Source organism: Malaclemys terrapin, chromosome 1, assembly GCF_027887155.1.
Source record: "Malaclemys terrapin pileata isolate rMalTer1 chromosome 1, rMalTer1.hap1, whole genome shotgun sequence".
In the NCBI taxonomy this organism is placed as follows: domain Eukaryota; kingdom Metazoa; phylum Chordata; order Testudines; family Emydidae; genus Malaclemys; species Malaclemys terrapin.
In genome coordinates this window covers 87,286,650-87,310,683 of record NC_071505.1, presented here as the reverse complement: position 1 = coordinate 87,310,683, position 24,034 = coordinate 87,286,650, and the positions used below count along the sequence as shown (strand labels likewise).

The 24,034-nt window shown below is 46.4% G+C and overlaps 2 protein-coding genes across 3 annotated transcripts in view; one reads left to right on the top strand and one right to left on the bottom strand.

Moving 5' to 3' along the window:
• The window catches only part of PDE6H (phosphodiesterase 6H), a 114,401-nt gene that overhangs the window by 52,884 nt on the left and 37,483 nt on the right, over positions 1–24,034 (top strand). The window lies entirely within an intron of this gene.
• Positions 1,629–23,293, bottom strand: ERP27 (endoplasmic reticulum protein 27). Its single transcript, XM_054029166.1, has 7 exons — positions 23,138–23,293; positions 22,730–22,830; positions 17,957–18,094; positions 14,332–14,448; positions 11,723–11,848; positions 2,990–3,187; positions 1,629–2,240 (listed from the first exon to the last, which is right to left on the bottom strand). Exons 1-7 carry the CDS (start codon positions 23,253–23,255, stop codon positions 2,202–2,204), a joined length of 837 nt encoding a protein of 278 aa, XP_053885141.1. The 5' UTR covers positions 23,256–23,293; the 3' UTR covers positions 1,629–2,201.

The following is a 24,034-nucleotide window of genomic DNA, read 5'->3' as shown; positions in this document are numbered from 1 at the left end:
GTTCGGGGCTGAGTTGGGGCTGGAGGAGGGGCCCCACCATGGCCACAGCAGATCCAGGCCAGGGCTGGGTCTGGGCCACCCCTCCCCCAGCTGCGGCAGGTCCGGGCTGGGTTTGGGCCACCTCTCCCCAAGCCATGGCTGGTCCGGGCCTGGGTTCAGGCTGGGGGAGGAGGGCCTTGGCCACGGCAGGTCCGGGGTTGAGTTGGGGCCGGAGGAGGGGAGCCCCTCTCCCGGTCCCAACTCAACCCTGGACCTGCCGTGGCCGAGGCGCCCCTCACTGTTAGAACCCCGCTATTTACCTCTCTCTACTGTGAAAACTGAGCATTTATTCCTACCCTTTGTTTCCTGTCAGTTCCTGTCAGGTTTTGATCCATGAGAAATTTATCTTTTCCCACGGCTGCTTATTTTGCTTAAGAGTCTTTGGTGAGGGTCCTTGTCAAAGGTTTCTGAAAGCCCAAATACACAAAATCCTTGTTGACTTTTCCCCAACATATCGTGTTCATCTATGTGTCTGATAATTTTGTTCTTTACTATAATTTTAATCGGTTTGCCAGATACTGAAGTTAGGCTTGCTGGCCTATAATTGCCAAGTTTGCCTCTGGAGCCTTTTTAAAAAATCAGCATTACATAAGATATCCTCCAGTCATCTAGTACAGAGGATGATTTAAGCAATAGGTTACATATGGCACAGTTAGTAGTTCTGGAATTTCATATTTGATTTCCTTCAGAACTCTTGGGTGAATACCCATCTGGTCCTGGTGACTTGTTACTGTTTAATTTGCCAATTTGTTCCGAAACCTCCTCTACTGACAACTCAGTCTTCTCAGTCCTGACTAGAGGTAGGAAGGAAATGATTTTCCATCCTTTGGAAATATTTGGGATATCAAAACAATCTTCTGTCCCAAACTAGGATGAAGTTTAAAAATGGTTCAGCTCAATTTAGACCATTTTAATTTTTTTTATTTTACTATAATCAGTTTAAATTTCAAAACCAAAAGTCATTTCAAACCAGAGAAACAAAACTTTTCATTTAAAAAATTGTCAAAACAAAACATTTTGCCAGTTTTTTCCCCAACATTTTTTCAAGTAAAAAATGTAGCTAAAGCTGACCCTTGCCCAGAAAAAGTTTAGGTTTTGATAATTCAGCATTTCCCAGTGATAAGAAGTTTCACTCAGAAATTTCCAACTAGTTGTATACTTGACCCACTGCACTTCTTACTATTCCATTCCTCAGAAACCCACCACCCGGCAGCACTTCATTCCATTATAGTCTTTGGTTCCCACACAGTTCTGCCTATGTACCTTAATCCAAACTAGCAGCACTTCTTGCTTTTCCAATTCTGCACCCCCTGGCAGCTGTGCCAACATACGTCAATCCCACTGCTGTAGTACCAAGTGCAATTCCAGCCCTAGACCTCCATATAGAAGCCCTCAGTCTAACAGTAAAACAGAAATATCTAAGTCAAACATAGGGCACTCCCAATATAGGTTGTGGAACATTATTTACTGAGTAATCTGACTAGTTAGATGCAGCAAGATTATTTAAATTCAGCCAAAAGAGACTTGGACCTACTCTTTTAGAGATATTTAGGCTTATTACTTAAATTAAGAAAAAATAGTCACACAAATTCAGGGAATTCACTTTCTGCTTTATTTATTAAAACGTAATGTTATAGGTCATGTGACCTCAGGCAACAAATAAGCTCCTAGACCCAGAGAGATGTGTAAGGGAATCCCAACACAGTACCGGTGCCAGATGGGGGGTGGGAGGGAACCACGTATTAAGGGGGCAGAGACAGAGTCATCAGGGAAACAGACCTGCCAATCTCTGCATAAACTTTCTGCAAGGCACGTTTTTGACACTGCAGTTTCATCATATTGCCTCTTGCTCTCATATATGGCAACAGGCAGTGGGAGCTCCGAAGGACCAGTGCAGTACAGGGCCATGGCTCCTGGAGCATTAAGATGAGAGGGGGATGGAACTGGCAAGTGAGAAGGAGAGAGAGAGATACCTAGAGAGGAGAAAGAACATATATGTATATGTATGTGGAATGGAGAAGGGTTGATCATGGTTGACTTGGCCTCATATTTCTATTGTCTCAGGGTCTCCAGAGATGTTGGACACAGTGAACTCTTCTTATACAGAGTGCAGGTGGCACTGGGCAGAGCCACAGTGTTTTATCTGGTGATTGAGATGGGAGTCAAAGCTCTGTCTTCTCCTCTGGGCTGGGATCTTCTTTCTAAAATACAGTAGGGGCAGGAAAGCTGGGTTGATACCATCATGGTTTTCATGGTTTTCCGCACGGAGATTAAGGGGGAAGAATATTTAAATTCCAGCTTCAACAGCCCGTGTTGCCTAATTTCCCCATCCCATTTCAGTAGCCCCTGAGTTACTTTCAGGGGGCATCACAGGCCATGGGGCCTCTGGCACACAAGGGCTCTTAGTACAGCAAGCTAAGCCATTATAAAAGCAATAGAAGCTCAGGACTGAATGAAAATGGAGGTTAATTTTCCCCTCCCTCTGCAAAGGGGTGGTGATTAATCTCAGGTAGATTTGGCCCAACTTTGAGTCCTCTGAGCTGAAAGGTTCTTGGTGAATTTTCATTCTAAAACCACCCTCTGTCTCCCTGATCCCCTTATAGCTATATTCAGCGTCCAAACACATTCACCTCTGCTCCTAATCCCTGCATCTTGATGCAGCCCTACTCTCCATCTCCCCAGGCACTGCTCTGAGGAAGGGAAATGGCTTCCTTAAATGAGACTCTCACACCAGTCCTGAAGTCAGGGAACAGGACACCTTATTGCTCTAGGCGAAAAGGTAAAAGTTGGGTCAGACAGGGGCTCTTCAAACCCAGTCAGCTGTACTATCGCTGAGATCTGATGCCCAAGAGCAGTGGAAGAAATTACACAGGTGAGGTTGCAGAGAGCTAAGATTGTCCTGCTCAGAAGTATGTAAGCAGCAATGCTCTCCCACGTACTGTATACTCACCCTTTGCTTTCTCTCTAAGAAGCCATTGCAGAAGTCTTGCACACGCTCCACTGTGACCTCACCCAGGGGCAGCACATCCTTCTCCTCATCTGGCGTGTGGAATATAGCTAGAGATGGCAACTGGGACTTCTTCAGGTTGAAGAATGACATCACACGTTCATTGCCCTTCACATTGCTGTCCACCAGGACAAAAAGAATCTGCATTGGAGAGAGAGCAAACTAGAGACCCTGAGGGACAGCAGACACACATGATCACACAAAGACTTAGTGGGATACCATTGTAATGAACTGTAGATGCTAGACCTCTACAGCCACATTCCTGCCCCTCCAGGGCTTGAGAGTGCTACTACAATCCTGCCTGTGTCTCAGAGAATGTAGCTTTTCCTCCAGTTGCCACAGAAACAACAACCATCTTGCCTCTTTATACAGCCCTGCATGGAGCAGACTGATGGCAGCACTACAACTTCAAGACAAACCTGGAGCTAGCATCAGGGCCGGCTCCGGGCACCAGCCCACCAAGCTTGTGCTTGGGGCGGCACCTGGAGGGGGGCGGCGCGGCGTGGCGCTCTGGCCCCTGGGGAGAGCGGGGCCACGGCTGGGCTCGCCGCCCTCCCCCCTGGCGCCCTCCCCCCGGCTGCTGGGGGGAGAGCGGAGCCCCCGCCGGGGCTCGCCGCCCTCCCCCCAGGGCTCCGGCCGCCCTCCCCCCCCCCCGTGGGGGGGAGGGGGGCGGCCGGCGGCTTTTTTGCCTGGGGCGGCAAAAAAGCCAGAGCCGGCCCTGGCTAGCGTAGTCTGTTCTGTACACCAGATTTATGGCACTTAGACCCGTCACAATGTCTATTATACTGCATGTAATAAATCCTCTTTGTCCTTGGTGTTTTCATATTTGCTTTCTGTAAACGTTTGAGCATTCAAGCTTTACTAGCCTGACTACTCTTGAAAAGTGCGTTTTTAGCTCAAATAGGCACTCAAAAGCTAATTTCAAATTGTGGGCCAAACCTTCAGCTGGTATAAATTAGCACAGCTCCATTGAAATCAATACCAGTTTATACCAGCTGTATAGTCAATTATAAAACTCAAAAATAATGCTCTGCTGGTTAGTTAGAGTATATAACTCGTGTATTGTTATGCTTCCATTCCCTGAACACCTCTCAACTTTCAAACCTGCCTATGTGTGAGACAAGATATCACTATTGACACAAATGGCCAAAATATATAATGGCTGTGTTTTGTTGAGTGCTGCAACAGAGCTGACACATCATATTTATTATTAATTATTATTATCATCATAAAATGTGTTTTTAAGATTGTTTTCTCACTGTGTGAATCAAAGGAAGCAGTTTTGCAATCGCGTCCAGTATGTTTCCACACACCAGACATGCCAAACCCGCGAAAAAAAAGCAGAAATTGGGCTTGTTTTTGGCTTAATTGGCTTGTGAGTTGCTTATTGGCTAGTTTTTGGCTTGTAACTTGTTGCTTGTTGTAGATTGTTGCTTCTTTTTTTTTGATCGGCTCCAGGCAACCAGGGGCAAGGGGCGGGGGAGAGAGTCAGGGGTGCAAAGTGGGCCCACCACAGTCCCAGACTGCACGCTGGGGGGATCTAGTCTCATAGCATGTTGGGGCTCTTAGGGATTGGCTTGTTTTGACCTTGTTTTGAAATGGGATTAGCTTGATTTTTGCCTTATTGTGAAAGTCGGGGTGCTTATTTACCATGCGAAAATTGGCAACTGTGCCACCCTCTTGTGCAATAACTACAGAAATATGTGTTCAAATGAGACCAACTTATGTTGCATGGGAAGAACTTGTCTTTTACACTTAACTCCTTACACCTCGATCTTTGTGGAATGGCAAAGCTGAGTTTTCACTATTCTAACCATACTGAAACCGCTTTCAGGGTCAGCATTTGAATGGAGGAGGCAAAGTAAAATGATGAGATGTCTTTTGAAATGAGGCAGTCTTTCAGATGCACATAGCTACTTCAGCAGTTCCCTCCAGTATTTTGACATACAGGAAAATGATCCACTCACTGGTCCAGTGAATTTGTCAATAACCTCAAACTGATATGCTGTTAAATCATCCAATAATTGGTCACAACCTTTTCAGAAATTACAGACACCCAGGCATCAGGCCAAATCTGTTACCAGGGCCCCTAGATCTGAAACTGCCCTTGCATTTTTCAACAAGTGATCCTCAGGGAAAACATTCCTCAGCATCTGCACAAGGCAGCCATTTAAAACATCAGTCTGTGTCCATAAAAATCCATCTCCTCACTCTCTTTCAAGTGCTTTTTCACATGATGTCCAACTTTGAAGTCACTGCTGGGAAAATATGTTGTTAGAGTCATCCAAAACTGAAAGATCATTCTCCTATAGAGCATTATGCTGTCGAGTAGCCGCACGTTTCAGTTTCCCAGCATACTGCTGAAGAAGCCTGTGGATATCCCCATGCAGTGTCACCGGTTAGGTTGGGTATCTGTACTTGGAGGTCTGGTATTAAATGCAGAGGTGGATCCAGTGCATAGTTGAGGAAGATGAAAATTAGTTGTATATGGTCCTGTAAGGGTAGAAATCAACTCCACTTTTGCTGGTCTTTTCTCTAAGGAAAGAAAATAGGAAAAGAGGGCAGGCCTTTTATGCAATGTTTGACTGAATACTTTGTGGAATTTCAGCTCCCTGATGGGAACATGTTTTATGATTCTGAGTGGGATTTCATTGGCAAAGAGGGCAAATTCTTTCAGCTTGTGTTGGCTCTGGTAATTTGGAGCAAAATGACAAGACCAAAATCAGTCATCAGCTCTTCAACAGACAGTGAAAAAGCTTTGCTGCAGCTATCTGCCAAGTGAAGTATCTGCAGCCCATATTTACAATATTTGTGTTTGCTTCTTTTAGCCATGAATAACACAGAGTTGTGTTTCCCAGTCATAGAGCCATAGATTCTGATGAGAAAGATAAAGGGGTTATAGATGGGTATGCTAAACTTCTGAAGTGTTCCCATTAGATAGTCAGATGTTCCTGTTCATGTTCCTGACTTACAGTGTATCATGTCTAGGAAATAAAGGACATTGAAGCCTTTGTTTTCATACAAGACTCCCACAAGGATAACCAGCAGGGTCTCATGTCCCAGGTCTGTATTCTGATCCATACACACACCAAAAGAGACATTGTGACCAACAGCCACCACATCACTTTGGTACCACACTCCAATCTTATCCCTTGCAGTGGGGATATCCTTTGTTGCTCCATGTGTCATCTTCTTGAGAACATCTGCATCCACGCAGTATTTCTTTATGAACTTCACCAGTCGTTCTCCAGCTGTAAATGGCATATTCTATTCACCTAACATGGAAACAAAACCATTCTGCCTCCAAGACATTTATGTTCACTTGGTTTGGTGATGAAAAATCTGACACTGTCACCTGCTTGACATTTTGACAGTGCTTCTGCGAATTGACATGGAGTTGACACCTTATGGCTTTCTCCATGATTAATGGTAAAATCACCATTAAATCTCATATAGAAAGTATATCCTTGCCCTGTCTGCTCTCTGTCACTACTCAAAAGTGCATTTCCAGGTTTGTGGATAAGTAACACACCTCCTCTCTTTTCTCTGGTGACTTATCACTGGTTGAAAATCTGGGCTTCCTCTTCCAGCATTTTACAATCTTCAGATTCCACTCTAAAGCAAAAAGAAATATGTACTGGAACAATAACCCAGCAGCTGTATCAGGTATCCGCCCAAAGCAATTCAAGGTACTGCCTCAGACTGTCTCCATTGGGTGGGGGGCACTTCAGGCCCTCTCCACTGGGGGATCCCAGCCAACCCCCAAATGGGTTCCCCAGATGAGGCTTGAGTTTCCTCTCAATTGAACAAGAAAGGAGCTCACATTGGAGATGACAGGAATGTTTCTCACATGCTAGCAGTGATGGCTGAGTGGATCCTTCTCTTCCAGTCAGTGGTGTCCTCTTCAGCCTCTGGTAGGTCCAGTCAGCACCAGGGTCTTGTTCTCTTCCTTCTCCAGCCGTTCTGGCTGATGGCAGGATCTTCTTCCTGGACTGTCTGGGCATCAGCAATGGAATGCAGGATCTCCTTTCTTCCTTAGCTGGCAGGCTCAGTTGGCAGCGGTGGATGACAACAGGTGTTGATGCAGTGCTATAGAGGGACTGAAATCTGATACTCTTAACAGCGATGGTTCTCTGACTGAATTACTAATGTGACTCACCACCACAGTGCAAAATATGAATATTTACAACAAATGCTTTGCCACCAATCACAGACCAAGATTTATTCACTAATAATTGTGAATAAAAAATAAATCCAAGAATTTTGCAATCTAGTCACAGACAATTTATGAGGTGAATAAAATACAACATTAATTTAACATATTCCTAGTTGTAAGAAGAAGGAGGGTCCAGTTGTTAGGGTACTGACTTAGGACTTTGAACACCCACGTTCACTTCCCTGCTCTGACACAGGTGTCCTCTGTGCTCTTGGCCAAGTCACCAGATCCTCAAAGATAGTAGAAGTTAGGTGCCGATGTACTTTTGAGGATTTGGGCTTTAGCCTCTTTGTGCCTCATCTCCCCATCTGTAAAATGGGGATAATAGCACTGTTGTACCTCACTTGATCTCATGTTTGTACATTACAAACATTTGTATGCTGTCATCATGAATGTGTATTCCTCCCCTACCTTTGTTGTCTCTGAGCTGACTTACACATAGCCCTCTTAATCTTTCCTCATTGATAATTTCCTCCGGATCCCTGATTTTTGTTACTCGTCTCTGAATTCCCTTCAGTGTCTCTCTCCTTCTGGTAATGTGGCGCCCAGAAATAAACAGCAAATTCCAGGTGTGGTGGCACCAGTCATATAAAGCCCAGTTCTGCCACCCTTATAGTCAGAAGAACCTTACTCCACAAAGGGTCCCATTGGCTTCAATGGGCAGAGAGACTATGGCTTCCCTGCTTCATTATATGATGTCTTTGCATGTGCAGCAAGGTTCCTACTGGCCATTTTGGAAAATCATGTCCAATTTGCTGTCAGCTAGCACCTCTACTTCTCATTCAGCGTTATTGCTTTCCAAAATTCTCCCTCCCGTTGTCCACAAATGCTACTATGGATTACTTTTCTCCAGATGCACTAGGATCAAATCCTTTATTATTTTCTGCCCATGTTTCCTGCCCATCTGTCCTGACTAGTGTTTGCAACTTCTTCCAATTTAGTATCCTTCAGAAACCTCATTATATGTTGTTTATTTCTGCTTTCAGATCATGAATGAAGATGCTAATCTGGCCAGAGTTAACACAGTATCCCACTAGAAATCTCCACTCCCACCGTGGCGTTGTATATCTTCACACTTCCAAATATTCCATTACCTGTTCTCTATCAAAAGTTATTTTTACTGGGTCTTCTTTCCATATTCATTGTTCAAACTTCTAGCTATATGATTTTCATTTAAGACAGATTTTCAAAAGAAAGTTCAGTATCTCAGCAATTTCTGAGTCATGATTAACTTCATCCCTCTCTTCAGGAAGGTTGCTCAGTTCAGTAAAGCTCTTAAATGCAGGCTGGACTTTAAGCATGTGTTTAAGTCACACAAAAGTCAATAGGATTTAAGCAGGCGATTAAAGGTAAACATTTGCTTAAGTGCATTGCTGAATAAGGATGCTTGGTCAAATTAGGGCCTAATGAGCCTACTTTCTCCCTAGTACTTTTCCCTAATACATTTGTAGAACCCGTTCCTTCTTACTCTTAACCCTTCTGACTAGCATTAACTCCTTTTGATTTTTTGCTGCCCTTTCCTCCCCAGTACCCTTACATGACTGTGTATTCTTTTTTGATTTGCTCCCTCTTTTTCCATTTCCAGCCATACTAATCTAACCCCAGGCTTTTGAGCAGTCATTCATGAAGCCACATTGGCCACTCCTTATCTATCATACTCTGACATTGCACAGGCATAAATAACTACACCAGGTGCAAGGTAACGGAGATCATCTGTCCTCCCTCCCAAGCTTTCTCTTCCATCTCTCTTCTTTAATACTGTTGACATCAGCAGCAGCCTTCCCATTATCAAGGCTTACAGCCTTGGAGCCATCTTCATTCCCCATCAGCAGTCCAGTATCATAGTGATGGGACATGTTAGAAAGTGGTAGATAAATGAGATCAGATAGACCGGACAGACTCTTCTCTCTCCTCTGAGCCAGGATCTCATCAAAACCTGCCATGACTTCTTGTACACCCAGCTAAAATTCCTCCCTTCCTCTTTCCCAAATGATAAGACAATCACCTATGCCCTAGTTAGTGCTCTCATGGATTACTGCAACCTCCTTCTGTCTGACCTCCCATCTCTTCCTGCTTTAATCCATTCAAAATGCTGCCAGCGGAACAAGTTTTTTCAGCCATTTTTTATCATATCTCTCTTCTTGATACCCTTTCTTGGGTTCCTGTTTACTTCCACATCAAAGTTATGCTTTTCCTCTTCCTCTTCAGCCCCTGCCTATATTACCCCCACCCCTTCTTCCTCCCTCTCTTCCTCCTGAGCTTCATTTAAAATTGTTAGAAGGTTCCCATTTTCTGCCATTTTTTGTCCCACCCATATGTCTGGAACAGCTTCCCAGCTAACATAGCCAAAGCTCCCACACCCTTGAGGGAGCCAGTCACTGCTCTGCTTAAATTGGGTTTGGTCAATGTTCTGCTGAGGTCTGTTTTATTTCTCTGGGATTGTTCTGTTTGTTTTGTTCCAGTTTGCGTTCTTAGGGGTCCATTGTGACTTCAGATACCCCTCCAAGTCACAGTTCTTTCCCTACTTCCTGCTTGCGACTCAGGGCTTGTAATTTACTGCTGGTCTGTAGCAATAATAAATAACTTACACTCCCCCCACCACCACCCAATGCTGGCTCAGCTTCTCTGGCAAACAGGTAAGGGGTGGAACCTAGGCTCCACTCATGCTCCCATCCAATCCACCACCACTCCTTGTTCATCTGCTCTCCTTACTCCTTTGTGCCCAGACCCAAAGCCCAGGTAGCCCCAGTAGGGATGTAAGCAGCGGTTCTTACTCGCTCTCAGGCCTTTTTGTGGGCATGTCAGCCAAGTCACCATCTAGCCTTTTGGGGCAGGGAACTTGGTATTGGTCTGGCACAGTTCTAGTGTTATGCAGAATTACGTACATCTCTGGCGCTACATACATAAAATAAAATAACAATAACAACAATAAATAATGGGTCAGCTCCTGAAATCTTCCCTCTCTTTTCACTCAGGTAAACTCCCATTGAGTCCTGCTTGAGTCAAAACTAACTAAAAACTGAGTGAGGATGTCAGGACTTGGCTGGCTAATAATTTATAAATTATCTGGATCTCAGAACACCATTTGGAAAAGTGCCGTGTGAAGTCTTTCTTGGAAAGTGAATTCATATTAGTTTGGAGCTGGGCATGTCACATGAATGGAAAACTGGCTGTGAGACCCTATTCCAAGGCTAATGATGGTAAAGAGCAGTGCACTGAATTAGAAGAGATGTGCTGCAGGGATCAGTGTTAGGGCCATGCAGTTTGGAGCTGCATATAAAGAGACATCATATAATTGAGGAAAGAGGTAACAGTCTCTCGTTATACAGGACACTGGTGAGACCACACCTACTGCACAGTAGTATTCACTGAGTGTCTCACTGCTAAACAAATATAGACATACAGGAGGGGATTCAATGGAAAACAAGTTGGGGAAGGGGGTTGTTTGAGATCTATGTAAAGTAACTTTATGACTAGAGCTTAACCTTTAAAACATTGACGATTAGTATATTTGCTCTTCAACCCACCCTCTCCCCCACTAATAGGTGCTTCAGCCCTCTGCCAGCAGCTGATCCATCCCTGTGCTCTAACGCAACAGCCCCAATTCTTTCCAGCTTCCAGACCCTCCCACAAAAACGCCTTCCAAAGGGCTTCAGCTCAACCCCCTTCCCCACTGCTGGTTTCTTCCCGCAACTTGTGTGCCACACCCAGGACTCCCTACTGCTGCCAGGTCTGCCTCCCAACTAGTTCCGTCCCCATGCACTCGTGTCCAGCCCAACTGCAAGCTGAGAACCAACCCTGGGTGGGTGGGTATTTGAGAAGTGCTTGTCTGCAGTCAGGGAGGGCAGTTGGCAGTGGGGCAGCGGGGAAAATCTGTCGGTGGAGTCCCCACCGTGGGAAATCTGTTCTGCACCTCCAGGGGACCCACCTGTAAATCCCTTCAAACAGCAAATTCACAGGTCTTTTTTACCTGGGAACTAATGAGGGCTAAAGAATCGTGGCATTCATGCTATCTGGCCATTTCAATAGCACTTTTCAGCATCCAACAGGGAGTTCCAGCTGTATAGCCAGAGATTACTTGGCCACCAGTGGAATGTAACCATTGCTGGGATGAAAGGCAACAGCTGTTTGTTGTCTCACAACAAAACATGCCAGCTATTTAGGACAAGTCGCAAAGAAGAGCACAATATCCAGCTTAAACCACAGGGCAGATTTTAGAGAGGCAGCGTGTACTGGGCACCTTCCCTGTTAGATCATGAACCGGAGAGGGGTGAGCAGATCAGCTCCTTTTCTCTTGGACTATCACCTATCTTCACTTGCTTCTCCTCTTCCCCACTCACCTGGCTTCTGTTCTACCTGGGCATGTGGAGTGTCTTCCTCCATCCCCCTGGGGAAGTCACTGTTCTTCCCTCTCAAATAATCCTCTCTTATGGCTTCTCCTCCCCTCCTTTTGGCCTCACCTTTCCTCGGAAGAGTTCCGCTGCTTCCCGGTACCTGTGCACTCGCTCCGTATGCTCCTTGGAGGTCTTGTCTGTGAAGAGGAGGAGGTGGGTCTGGACTGTACTGTTGAACAGACCTATTGCTGTCTGCCAAAGACAAACATGACACCAACAAACAGACACGGCGATTAGGAATAATAAATCTGCTGCATTATTGGAGTCCTAAATCCCAATGGCACAGCTGAATTCTCTACAAATCACAGCTCAGGCCATGTTCTCAGATTGAAGTCAAACTCTGGAGGAACTGAAGCTGGGTCCCTGAAGGCTCCTAAAGTCATGGTTTGGGGGACACCCGAGCCAGGGGTCTGAAGGTACTGGGGCTGAGGCTTTGAGGGAAGACAGGATGTTCAGGGAGAAGGCAGGGAGACAGAGTCTGGGGTCAGCAAGCTGAAGCCCAGAGGGGCAAGACTCTGGAATTGGGAGCTCTTGAGGTGCCTGGGTAACAGGGACCACAGGGAACTAGAGGTTGCAGGGGACTCGGGACTGGGATCTGGAGGGGATGGGAGCAAGGATCTTGGGGAGTTCATGGAGTTAACCAGGAAGGCTTCTCCAGCACCTCGTTTCCTTTCTTTAACATTAGCTGTGAGTGGTGGGGATGCGTCTTAAAATAGAAACTGTTGACTAAGCAACGTGTGAGCTGGGCAGGTGGGAGTGCAGAGGGTTAAGTCTCCATCTGCAGCTCTTCAGGAAGAAATGGGTTGGACACAACCCACCCCCCGGGGAAGGGGGAAAGCAGGCAGCACACACTGGCCCTCTGTGAAGACACTCTGGGCTGGCGCTGCCAATGGTGTTTTTGCACAGTCTCTGGTTGGTGGGCAAATTGTCATCTGACTTTTCCCCCCACCCACTTCCTGAAGTGCCGCAGCCGCTCCCTCAAACCAAACAGAAGTCTGGCCAGGCTGCCTCTGACCCGCTGCCTCCCCATGTGCCACTCCAGACCACAGAGGCAGCCTGTGGAAATGCCTGCCAGCATTTCTATGAAGGAGAGGAAAGAGTGAGCCAACTAACAGGGATGGGGTCAGGGAGTGCATTTCTGTAACAGCCTTCCATCAGGGAGCACCAGCTCTCAGGTAGTGTGGGAGGGCCTAAGTACCAGGAGTTTCACCTTAGCCTAATTGCTAGTGGACTTTCATCCACCCCTGTAACACCCCTGCATAATGTGGCTTGGGGGTGGGAGCAGTCAGGACTGGAATGGCAGGGGGCTGTAAGTCAAGAGTGAGGAGTGCTGGAAGACCCTGTGGGAATGGACAGGCCTGGAGAAGCAGGAAGTGAGGTGAGTCAGGACTGAGGTGCATTGGAAGTGCTGCTTGAGAGGGCACAGGCCTGGGAAAGCAGGAGGTGTTGCAGCAAGCCAGGGTTCAGGCATCTGGGGGAAGCTGTGAGGGTCCAAAGAATGGAAGGTAGGGAGTTCTGCAGGGCTTGCTTTGACCCACATGGCCTAATATTGCTGGGGCCTATAATATATTTAAAAGAAACTAGTTTATTTAAACATTTGTGAGCCTTTCTTTATTAAACTAAAGAAAGGCAGGTATATTAGCAGAGCTGGGTGGGTCCCAGGACTGGGCCAGCAGGAGGCCGGCCAGGTCAGGACTGTGGTGCACAGCTAGAGCTGTGCTGTGGCCTAATGAATGAAACAACATGGGTGCTCCAAGTCAGACTTGAGATGGGTGAGCTAAGTAGTTTGAGAGGGGAAGGCAGGAAGAGGGGCTGGGGATTGAATTGAAGGAATAATGCTGCCAGTCAGGACTGAAGTGCTTTTGCAGAGCTGTGAGATGGAGGGCAGGACTCAAATAATAGATAATTAGCTGGCAGAACTCACCGCCACAGGATACCTTTGAGGCCAAGAGCTTAGTAGGATTCAAAAAAGGGCTCGACATTTATATGGATAATGAGAATATCCACAGCTACATTAGATTGTATGTGGATGTTTGACAAGGGATAAAAGCCTTCATGCTTCAGGGCTTAAGCCAGTGGGTCTCAGACTTTTGTACTGCTGACCTCTTTCACATAGCAAGTCTCTGAGTGCGACCCCCCTGATACATTAAAAACACTTTTTTATATATTTAACACCATTATAAATGCTGGAGGTAAAGCGGGGTTTGGGGTGGAGATTGACAGCTCGCAACCCCCCATGTAATAACCTCACAACCCCCTGAGGGGTCCCGACCCCCAGTTTGAGAACCCCTGGCTTAAGCCAACTACTAATAGATCGGGGTTAGAAAGAAATTTCCCCCAGGGGAAATCCTCTGCAGGGTTTCTTGAGACTTCTCTGAAGCAACTGTTACTGTCCACTTTTGGAGACAGCATACTGGTTTAGATGGACCACAGGTCTGATTCAGTCTGGTGATCCCTTTGCTCCTGTGAACAGAAGGGGGCATTGCCCATCAGGAATGAGAGGCAGTGGTAGAGGTGTGTGCACAGACACCTGCATGGCTTCTTGCTGCTCTTTGCCCACCAACAGTCGCTGCCAGGCAGGATCCTATCATCCCCCAAAATGAAAAACCAGCCAACTAGACAGAGCCTAAGAGAAGGCAGGGGTGGGGGAGAGGGTTATGGGGATCCTTAGTTACCACAGGGTTGTACTCTGTCACCATTCGCAGCTCATTGATCTGAATGAAACGGCTCATCTTGGTGGCATCAATTTTTTTGCCATCGGTGAGTTCCAAATCTTGACGTTTGTTGTCCACCTACGATGTTGCAAAGAAGCCTTAAATCACTGCTGTTCTCCATTCAGTACCCCTTCCCTGCCCTCTGTCCAGAGACATGGGCAGACACACACAAATGGTCCAGTGCACATAGACACCTGTGGATGCCTTCACACACACACCTTTCACCACCTGAAACTCTCTTGGGGACCATTGGGCCTACAAATCTGCCATCTTGCTCTTTCTCCCAGTCTCTTCCTCAAGCTCCCCACGACAGGACAAACTCATGAAATAGCAGAAAACACTAAGGGTGCCAGACATCCCTGTATTGTCAACTCAAACTCCACTGGAGCCAGGGGGGATTAGCTGACAATCCTGGGCCTTCTGGGGAGACAGCATTAAACAAACCCAACTCCCTCCACCGCTCTCGCCCTCTCCTTTAAAAAAAGTTCATCTGCTTATTTCAGTCTTTCTAAAAGTAATAAACACTGGCACAGGCCTGTGTGGATTTCCTGGAAACATTGTGCAAGCAGGAAATCTCTCCAATAAAGAGAGGAATTTTTCCAGTACAGCTGAGATAAAATCAGGCCTTGCAAGGACCATCTTTAGGGAACAATCCCATCCCATCCCTCCTTTCCTCCCCCTCATCAGTATCTGGAAGTGGTTTTATTGAGAGTCTCTTCTGCTCTCTTCCCCATAAACAGGGAGAAAGGGAAAACATCAAACAACAGCTAACCCCCAAAGTATAACAGCTACACGTGCAGTTACATTACAGGAGATGGCTAGATCAAGGGATTGGGCTGTTGAGCTATAGAACAGTAAAGTACAGCTGATTCCTTTGGGATTTAATTGCCTTTTCCAAACATGCTGTGCTAGGCTCATGGAACTTGTATCCACACAGATGTCCTATATTTTATTAAATATGTCTGCCCACCCTCTGAATGTATGTTAGCTTTTCCAGAGGTGCGCAGGCATGCAACCCTTTTTTCCATCCCATGGTCACTGTCACTGTGTCTTTGATCCAATGTGTCTCTACGCTGCTTTAAGCCACTGAACTAGTTGCTCCTGAAATCATAGGGGATGATTCTTCTCTCACTTACACTGATGTAAATCAAGGGTAATGCCACTGAAATCAGTGGAGTCCTACTAGTGCAATGCAAAACCAGTGCAAGGAAAATCAAACAGGCCCTTGGGGCTGATCCAAGGTCTATCACCACCAAAGGCAAAGGCTCCCATTTACTTCAATGGGCTTTGGATTGCAACCCATTGATTCCCATTCCTGAGAAATCATATTCAGACATACTCTTGGATTATGCAAAGGCTGCATCTCAAAAAAAAAAAAGGGTTGCATTTAACAGTTTAGCTCAGACCCAAATGGCTCTGTCACACCCTACCTCGATTAATTATGTCCTTTTTCCGTTGATCAAGCCAGATCCTCAGCTGGCAAAGATCAGCATAGCTCTACTGACTTCAACAAAGCAACACCAATTTATACCAGCTGAAGATCTGGCCCAAGAGTATAGTCACTGTGGTTTAAGTTTAGTACCCTTTATGGTGTTTCCGTGCTATGCAAAAATAAAGGAACATTATTTTATGTCTTTGATTAATTGCTGTCCTTTTGATTTGTCTGCCTGCCTTTCCATTCCTTCCTCCCATGAATATTTTATTCCAAGTTCCTTTTCCAATTGCTTTTTTAGGAAAGATCTGATCCTACTCCTACACACTTATTCAGAAAAAAAAAATCTAATTTAAACTTATTTTTGTGAGGGGAAATTTTACAAGCAAATTGCCAGTCAAAATTAATTCTGGCTTGGGGATTCGATCTGTTGGGGTTTTTCTTCTTCTTCCATTAAATGATGTTTCAGTTGCAAAAGTGGAAGAAGCATGAATTGGGAAGATTGTATTTAATGTGAATTGTTTCAAATGTCATGCAATTTCCTCTATCCTCCCACCTTAATTATCCTTAATCTCTCCCACATTGCAAAAACAAAAGATCCTTAAATATCTTTGGAAGAAAATGATTATGACTAAGAGCCCATAGTAGAAATAAGTGTTGTTTTAAGTTTGTAGCACCTGCTGACAGTAAATCTAGTGTCAACTGCTAGGTTTTATGTGATATTAACTCATTCTCTTTTACACAGAAGGGAGAGAGATCTAGCTACATTATATGAACTAGACTATCCATAAAATGCCTGAGCTTAGCTCAGGAAGTGATTAGAGCAGGCAGAGAAGACAAAGGTGGCTTACACCATCTTTGCACCTCCTGAATTCTGAGGCCAGATGGGGACAGGAATAGTCCCTGGGGCATCTCTAATTTATGCTCTTCTTAAAGACCCCTCTGTGGGCCATTAAAGCAGCCCAGATTAGCCAGAGCAAACTGTACTCTGGCCACTCTCCTGCCTGCCCCAAATATACCTTGCTTTTCCCCCCAGCCACTTCGCTGTCATGCCCCTACATCAGGGACTTCAAGGGGATGGGCACCACAGGGAACTCCCATATGCCACAGGCATTCCTGAGTGAGAAAATCTGCCAGCCCTGAGGCCCCTATATACTGGCAGAGCTAGTGTACAGGGACAGCAGGGAACCCCAGAATCAGGGCCTTTCTAAAGATGCCTCAGATCAGGACATTCTTTACTAGTGAACATGAACAATGTTTATACAATAACACTATCCATCTTAGATATTTATAGGACACCAAGGCAACATTTAGGCACAACACTAATAAACTTATATGTTCAAAGCACTGTACAAACATTCACTAATTTATCATCACAGCATACCTGGCCTTGTCTCCACTAGCCTTTTCTCCTAATTTTTTCCACCACTGCTAACCCCGGTGGAGCTCCACCAGTGGTAGAAACAGCGGGAGCTCTAGGGAACAGAAGGCACCAGTGGCTGCCACTGTTGCATTTTTACTACCATGTCATCTACTAGACTTGTTCTGACCAGGGCTAGATAATACAATAGTAAAAATGCTGGTGCCATATCCTTACTGGATCTCCTACCATTGCTATCTCCAATGAAACTGCATCGGAATTAGTAATAGTGGGAAATAGGCAAGTGTAGACACAGTCTATTGTGAGGCAGGTAGCTAGATAACTCTTATTATCTCCACTTTATACATAGGGAAACAGCAGCACAGAGAGGTGTGTGATTTGCCCACTACCTCACAGTGAGTTAGGGAAGGAGCTGGGATTCAAACCCAAATTTCCCGGCTGTGTCTACAGTCCAACTGTTCCCCAACTAAAGTGGCTCAACACTACCACTAACCTTTGAAGGTTTTTCCACCACTGTTTTAATTCATCCTTTGAACAGTTAGGATCCTACTCAACATGCAAAAATGAATTGTTCTCCAGGAGCCCCCATCCCTCCTCCTTTGGTCTGGCCTTCTCCATGCTAACAGAAACCTTCGTCCATATCGCCCTAAACATGTTCTCTGATACCCAGGCAGGGATGAAGGGGGAACAGTTCTAGATCTCACCATTACAGGACTATTTTCAGTGCCCTGAGCAACGCGGGAAGAAGGGGCAGAAGCATGAGGCAGACATACCATGCGAAAGATGGAGATGGTATTGCTCGTGATGTTATAATGAGACAGGACCTCAGGGTTGGTACTGAGTCCAAACGGCACCTCCTGGATTTTTCCTACAACAATGTGGAAGTTCGAAACTTCTGGCCTCTCTAATTCCTGAAGGAGTGGGAGAGAGAGTGGAAAAGGAGAAGGAAGACGGAGACATGGAGGGAAGGAGAAATGGACAAGAAGAGAGAGAAAGGGCATGGTAAAAGGAGAGAGAAGGAGAAAGAGAAGAGAGGCAGTAGGTGGGGGGAAAGGAGGAGAGGTAAAGAAAGAGAAAATAATATTAGAAGCAGCTGAAGTTACTCACCCAGGTTTTCTTCTCCCTCTTGACATTGGCCAGACAGCTGCTTTGGCAGCAGCTGAGATTTGGAGGGGCTAACAGTGACATCTGGTGGCTGCTCAGAGTAGACCGGGTGTAAGCACTCTTTTCAGAGTAGCAGCCGTGTTAGTCTGTATCCGCAAAAAGAACAGGAGTACTTGTGGCACCTTAGAGACTAACAAATTTATTAGAGCATAAGCTTTCGTGGACTACAGCCCACTTCTTCGGATGCATAACACTTCGGATGCATCCGAAGAAGTGGGCTGTAGTCCACGAAAGCTTATGCTCTAATAAATTTGTTAGTCTCTAAGGTGCCACAAGTACTCCTGTTCTTTTTGTAAGCACTCTGCCACTCTAACCTCCAAGTCTAAGGCGAAGAGGGGCTTCCTTACCAGGCATAGCTCAAGTCTCCCCACCAGAACATGTGTTCCCAATCCACTTCCCCGCATCCCACTCACATCCTGCCTGGGTATTTCCAGCTGTGTGCACATCAGTGTGGGGAAGGCGAAAGCTTGAGGGTTAAGAAGTGACTGAGGGTCAGGGGCAGGGAATTGGGGAGAAGTCAGGGAACCTGTACTGAACGTCAGGGAGGGGCAGGTGAGCTGATGTGGTTCAGGGAGAGAGAAGTGGGAGTCAGGGAGACTGTTGGGTATCAGAGGGAGCTGAAGGGTGAAGGGACTGCAGAGGGCTTGAAAGTGTGTTGTATCTGAATCTAAAATCTGACTGTCTGAGGAGTGGGCACTGGGAGAAAATTGGCGGGGGCCGGATCTTTTAGCACCATCCATTTCCTCCTCCTTAGTAATCAGCATAATCATTCTCCTTCATGTTTATTCTCTGTTCACCCCCTGCACAGCTGTATGACTGTGTGTGTATGAGTGTAAAAACAGGTCCTGCAACCTAATCCCCTTTACCCCATACTCTTCCTCCTCATCAGCTTCTTCCTTCCCTTGTTTCCACGACATTGTAGGGAAAGTCTCCCTCTTTCCCTACCTCAAGCTTCCTGGGCAACAACTCAAAAGGATTGGAAGGAAACAAATCACAGAGTCTGTGTGGCCAACTCTCGCAGTTTTTTCACAAGTCTAGCAATATTTGGTGTTTTTCTCAAAACACCAGCTCCTGGAGTCCTGTGATGATATGAGAATCTCAGCTTCCTTTAAAAAAAAAAAACATTTCTAGCCCTCATGGTTGCAAAGAAAATCTTGAAACGTGAACCCTAAAGGCTCAAAAACTGCAAAGTAGATTAAAAGAACCTTAATGTATTTTTTTAATTTTGTGATTTTTTAAGCTGATCTCATGATTTTTGAGGCCTGACTCACGATTTTTGAATACTTGGGGGTGGCAATACTTAATATCTTTATTTTTTCCCCTAATGGAAATATTTCACATACTTCCACTAAAAAGTGACCAATAAGTGTGGGTTAAAATACCCAAACTTTGAAGAAGTCCGGACATGTGCAACTTCTGAGCAATGTTGGATTAATCAAATTTCCGTTTCTTCTTCTTACAGCTGAGCAGTAGGGACAGTCATAGCCTCAACTTAAGCTTGTACAGCCATTTCCATTCCAACCCCGCCTTTTGAGTGCCTGACATCTAATACCTTTCACTGATGATTGGACAGAAATTCTCAAGGCCTGGTCTCTGCCTGAAGGTGATTCTGTTCTTTCTTTAATTAAGAAAAATTTTGAGCAAAGTTGGTTCATTTGTTTGGGATTCTGAGGAGAACAGGAAAAAAAATCCTTCCCACATTTAAAGAAAAACTATTCTTATGACCTGTTTTGGAACAGATATAGTCAGAACCATCCCTTGGGTAGGGCGAATCGGGGCAACTGCCCTGGACCCTGTGCTTTGGGGGCCCCGTGCTTCGATAAAATTGTCCTGATATTTAGCCCTTTGTCCTGCGTCCCAACAGATGTACGAGTGGGACACCATTTGTCCTGATATTCAGGTGAGGAGGCAGGGGGGAGGTGAGGCGGGAGGTGGGCGGGTGAGAGGGGTGAGGGGAAGGCGAGCGGCAGTCAGGTGAACGGGAGGACGCCGGGCGGATGGTGAGGAGACTAGCGGGGAAGTGAGCGGTGGGGCAGGTGGGAGGACAGTTAGGAGGAGAGCGGCAGCCATGCACGCTGGGCAGACAGTGAGGAGACTAGCAGGGAGGCTGATTTGTCTGAGGTCCCGCAGTCCCCTAGGGACGGCCCTGGATATAGGATCGAAATGGCTAGCTAAAACAAGGCATGGAACTAGCCTCACTGAGAGAGAGTTTGGGAGGATTCCGGTGAAAAATTGGGTTTGATTTGGGTCTGTGGCCATCACATTTCTCACACCTCCTGGGCATGTGCAGTGATAGTACTCTTTTCCCCAAGGACAGCATAATGTTCTGAGAGAAGGCAGGGTGTGTGCTGCATTTGTGTGATGCTAGTTCAGCTGCAAGCTCAAAACCAGACTGAAGGTTTGTAGAGAAGAAATATGTCTTACTGTGTGCAGTGAAGCCCAGCCTCACTCAGGGTGAAATTAACCTCTGTGTGCAGCTGGTCAATGCAAGCCCTAGGCCCCACTTAAGAACTAGTCTGAGAGCTGAGCCAGGACGTAAGTGGTGCTTAGGCCTCCCGCTGGCCCTCCGCACAGGAATCACTTTCACCGTGTGTGCACCCCTTGTACTAGGAGTGCCGAAAGAGAAGACCCCAAGAAAATTCTGCGACACTATAGTCTGAGAAGGTAGCGCTTGTGTGGTAGACACTCAAACAGCAGAAATCATCAGTTCCGTTTACACACCCAACCGTAACTCTGCCCCCTTGTGAATCACCTTTCGTTACATGGGCATGTATTATTTCTGAAATTAGTGAGTCTTCCCAATGAACCAGTCATGGGGAGTCCTTTCTAGCCCCCCACCTCCTCCAACCAGAGGAACATGTGGGCTAGAGGAGGTAGAAGCTCCTGGGAAGCAGCCTGTTTGGAGAGCACAACGCTTCTCTCCCTGACAAAAGCCATGAGCCAAGGAAGCAACAGCAAATTAGTGGGGCTGGCAGGAGGAACCTTTGGAACCTTAGACACCAGTGATATCATTGGGTTCTACTTCCTTCTGTTCTTACTCTGGGTGTTTTGTTGTCCTTCTTGCTCATTGGTTGCTTGCTTAAGTCTCCTCCCTCACTGTCATAGAATCGTAGATATGTAGGGCTGAAAGGAACTTCGAGAAGTCATCAAGTCCAGCCTCCTGCATTGTGGCAGGACCAAGTAAACCTAGACCATCCCTGACAGGTGTTTGTCCAACTTGTTTTTAAACACTCCAGTAATGGGGACTCCATGACCTCCCTTGGAAGCCTATTTCAGAGCTTAACTATCCTTATAGTTAGAAAGTTTTTCCTAATATCAAACCTAAATCTCCCCTGCTGCAGATTAAGCCTATTACTTCTTCTCCTACCGCCTGTGGGCATGGAGAACAATTGATCACCATCCTCTTTATAACAGCTCTTAACATATTGGAAGACTGTTATCAGATTGGCACTCGGTCTTCTTTTCTCAAAACTATACAAGCCCAGTTTTTTCACCCTTTCCTCATAGGTCAGGTTTTCTAAACCTTTGATCATTTTTGTTGCTCTCCTCGGGACTCTTTCCAATTTTTCCACATCCTTCCGAAATTGTGGTGCCAAGAACTAGACACAGAACTCCAGCTGGGGTCTCACCAGTGCCAAGTAGAGCGGGACAATTACCTCCTGTGTCTTACATACAACACTCCTGTTAATACACCCAAGAATCATATTAGCCTTTTTTGCAGCTGCATCACATCGATGACTCATATTCATTTTGTGGTCCACTATAACCCCGAGCTCCTTCTCAGCGGTACTACCACCTAGACAGTTAGTCCCCATTTTATAGTCATGCATTTGACTTTTTCTTCTTAAGTGAAGTACTTTCCACTTGTCTTTATTGAATTTCATCAGTGCAGTGAGGGTCCTGCAGAGGGTCCCTCCACTGCAGTCTTGATCCCCCTGCCTGCCATTCTCCATTATTCTCCTGCCTTCCATTCTCCATTATTCCCCTGCCTTCCATTCTCCATTAAGGTCCTTTCTGGCCTTAAATTCTGTGACCTATGCTCCCCTCCATCCTTCCCTCCATTCCACCTCAATATTTCCCTTCTTCCACTTCATACTCCTGTACTCCTTAGCTCACCCCTCCATGTCCCCCCCTTACTACATCCCCCACTATGGAGTTCACAGGATGTTTACCCCTTCGCCCTGATCACTCTGCTTGTTTGTTATGTCCCCTCCCATTCTGCCCAGGTCTGTCTTTTCTATTTAGATTGTAAGCAGTTTGAGTTGAGAACTATCTTTACTCTGTGTTTGTACAGCACCCAGCACAATGGGACACCAACCCCGGTGGAATACAAGTAATCAATAGCAACGTAACCAGGGAATTGAGAGATTATCTGAACAGACCTGGAAGAATCCAATGACGGCCACCTCAGCAGCACTGATGAAGGCTGTTGTGGCTGCAATATCTCTCAAAAGCACAGGTTTCTTTGCGTCTCCAGTGACGTCTGGAGAGAGCATGAGGAGGAAATGTCAGAATCATATCAGACATGGAGAGCAGCCCAGAGCTAAGAACCCCACCACCACCACTACCACACACATGCACACCCCACCTTCCTTCCTCTGTGCATGCTGATCTTGGCAGATCTCTTCCCCCTCTGGATACTGATAGACCTCTGTGAGAGGATTTGCAGCTCTCATCCCTTCATCCACTGTACACGCTGACCCCAGTGGTTCTCTCACCCTTAGAGAGCCTTGGATTTCTCTCACCCACCCCATTCGTTTTCTGGCCTGACCACAGTGTCATTTTCTTACCATGGGGCGCAGGGCTCTCCTCAGCACATCCTGATGGGCAGCCCCAAGTGAGGAGGGAAAAAAAGAGACACCACAGGGCAGAGATAGCCATTGACCTGACGTCTCCTCTCCTTGCCATGGGCTCTGCGTTGGACTCTGCCTGGAAAGGTGACACGTCAGTGGTTTCTTGGTCAGGTGTGGTTCTCCCAACAGTGTGGGAACTGAGCACCTGGCACTGGTGAAACCTTCAACTTCAGTGATAAAAGTCTGGCAGAAAGACAGAGTCCCAGTGCCTCACTGTTCTGCACAGGTCATGGGGCTGATACCGAACAATCTGTCCCTGACACCTTGGCACTGAGAGACCACCTGGAGACAGCAGCGACCCCTGCTCGTCCCACAGAGACATTTCCATGCTGCACACTCTGGAGGGGCACAGGCTGGTGAGAGTACCCCAGGCTGGCACCAGGGAGCAGCTCCAGATGCCCCTTTCCTTTCTTTTCGTCCTGGGCACTCCTCCTCAGTACTCTGCACCTCAACCTAATGAGACTGCCCCCTGCTTATACCAGGGAAGCTGTTTCCCTTTTCTGTGCACTAAGTCCCAGGGGGTCTCCTCCTCCCACTGCACCAGGGCCAATCAGACAGTCTGGCCCCAGCATGGACCACTCCTGGGACAGCTGGTTGTATGGGTGGCATGAGAGACCCATGTCTCTGCTATGGGAGATGAGGAGCTGATGCCTAAAAATTCCATGGAGGCCACATTAAAACAGACTAGCCACATAACATAGGAACACACAAATTCTAGACTGGATCAGACCAGTGGGCCACCTAGTCTGGTATCTTCTCTAATAGTGGCCAATACAAGAGGCTTTGAAGGAAGCTGCATAAGGGAGCTATGATATAATTTGCCCACAGGAAAAA

Excerpts from the sequence above, each read along its gene's own strand:
- ERP27 (XM_054029166.1), bottom strand. The coding sequence starts at position 23,255 with ATGGCAAGGAGAGGAGACGTCAGGTCAATGGCTATCTCTGCCCTGTGG. Across the intron at positions 11,849-14,331 it reads TGACAGAGTACAACCCTGTG|ACAGCAATAGGTCTGTTCAA; the intron begins GTAACTAAGGAT and ends TGTCTTTGGCAG. Across the intron at positions 2,241-2,989 it reads TCTTAGAGAGAAAGCAAAGG|AAAGAAGATCCCAGCCCAGA; the intron begins GTGAGTATACAG and ends ACTGTATTTTAG.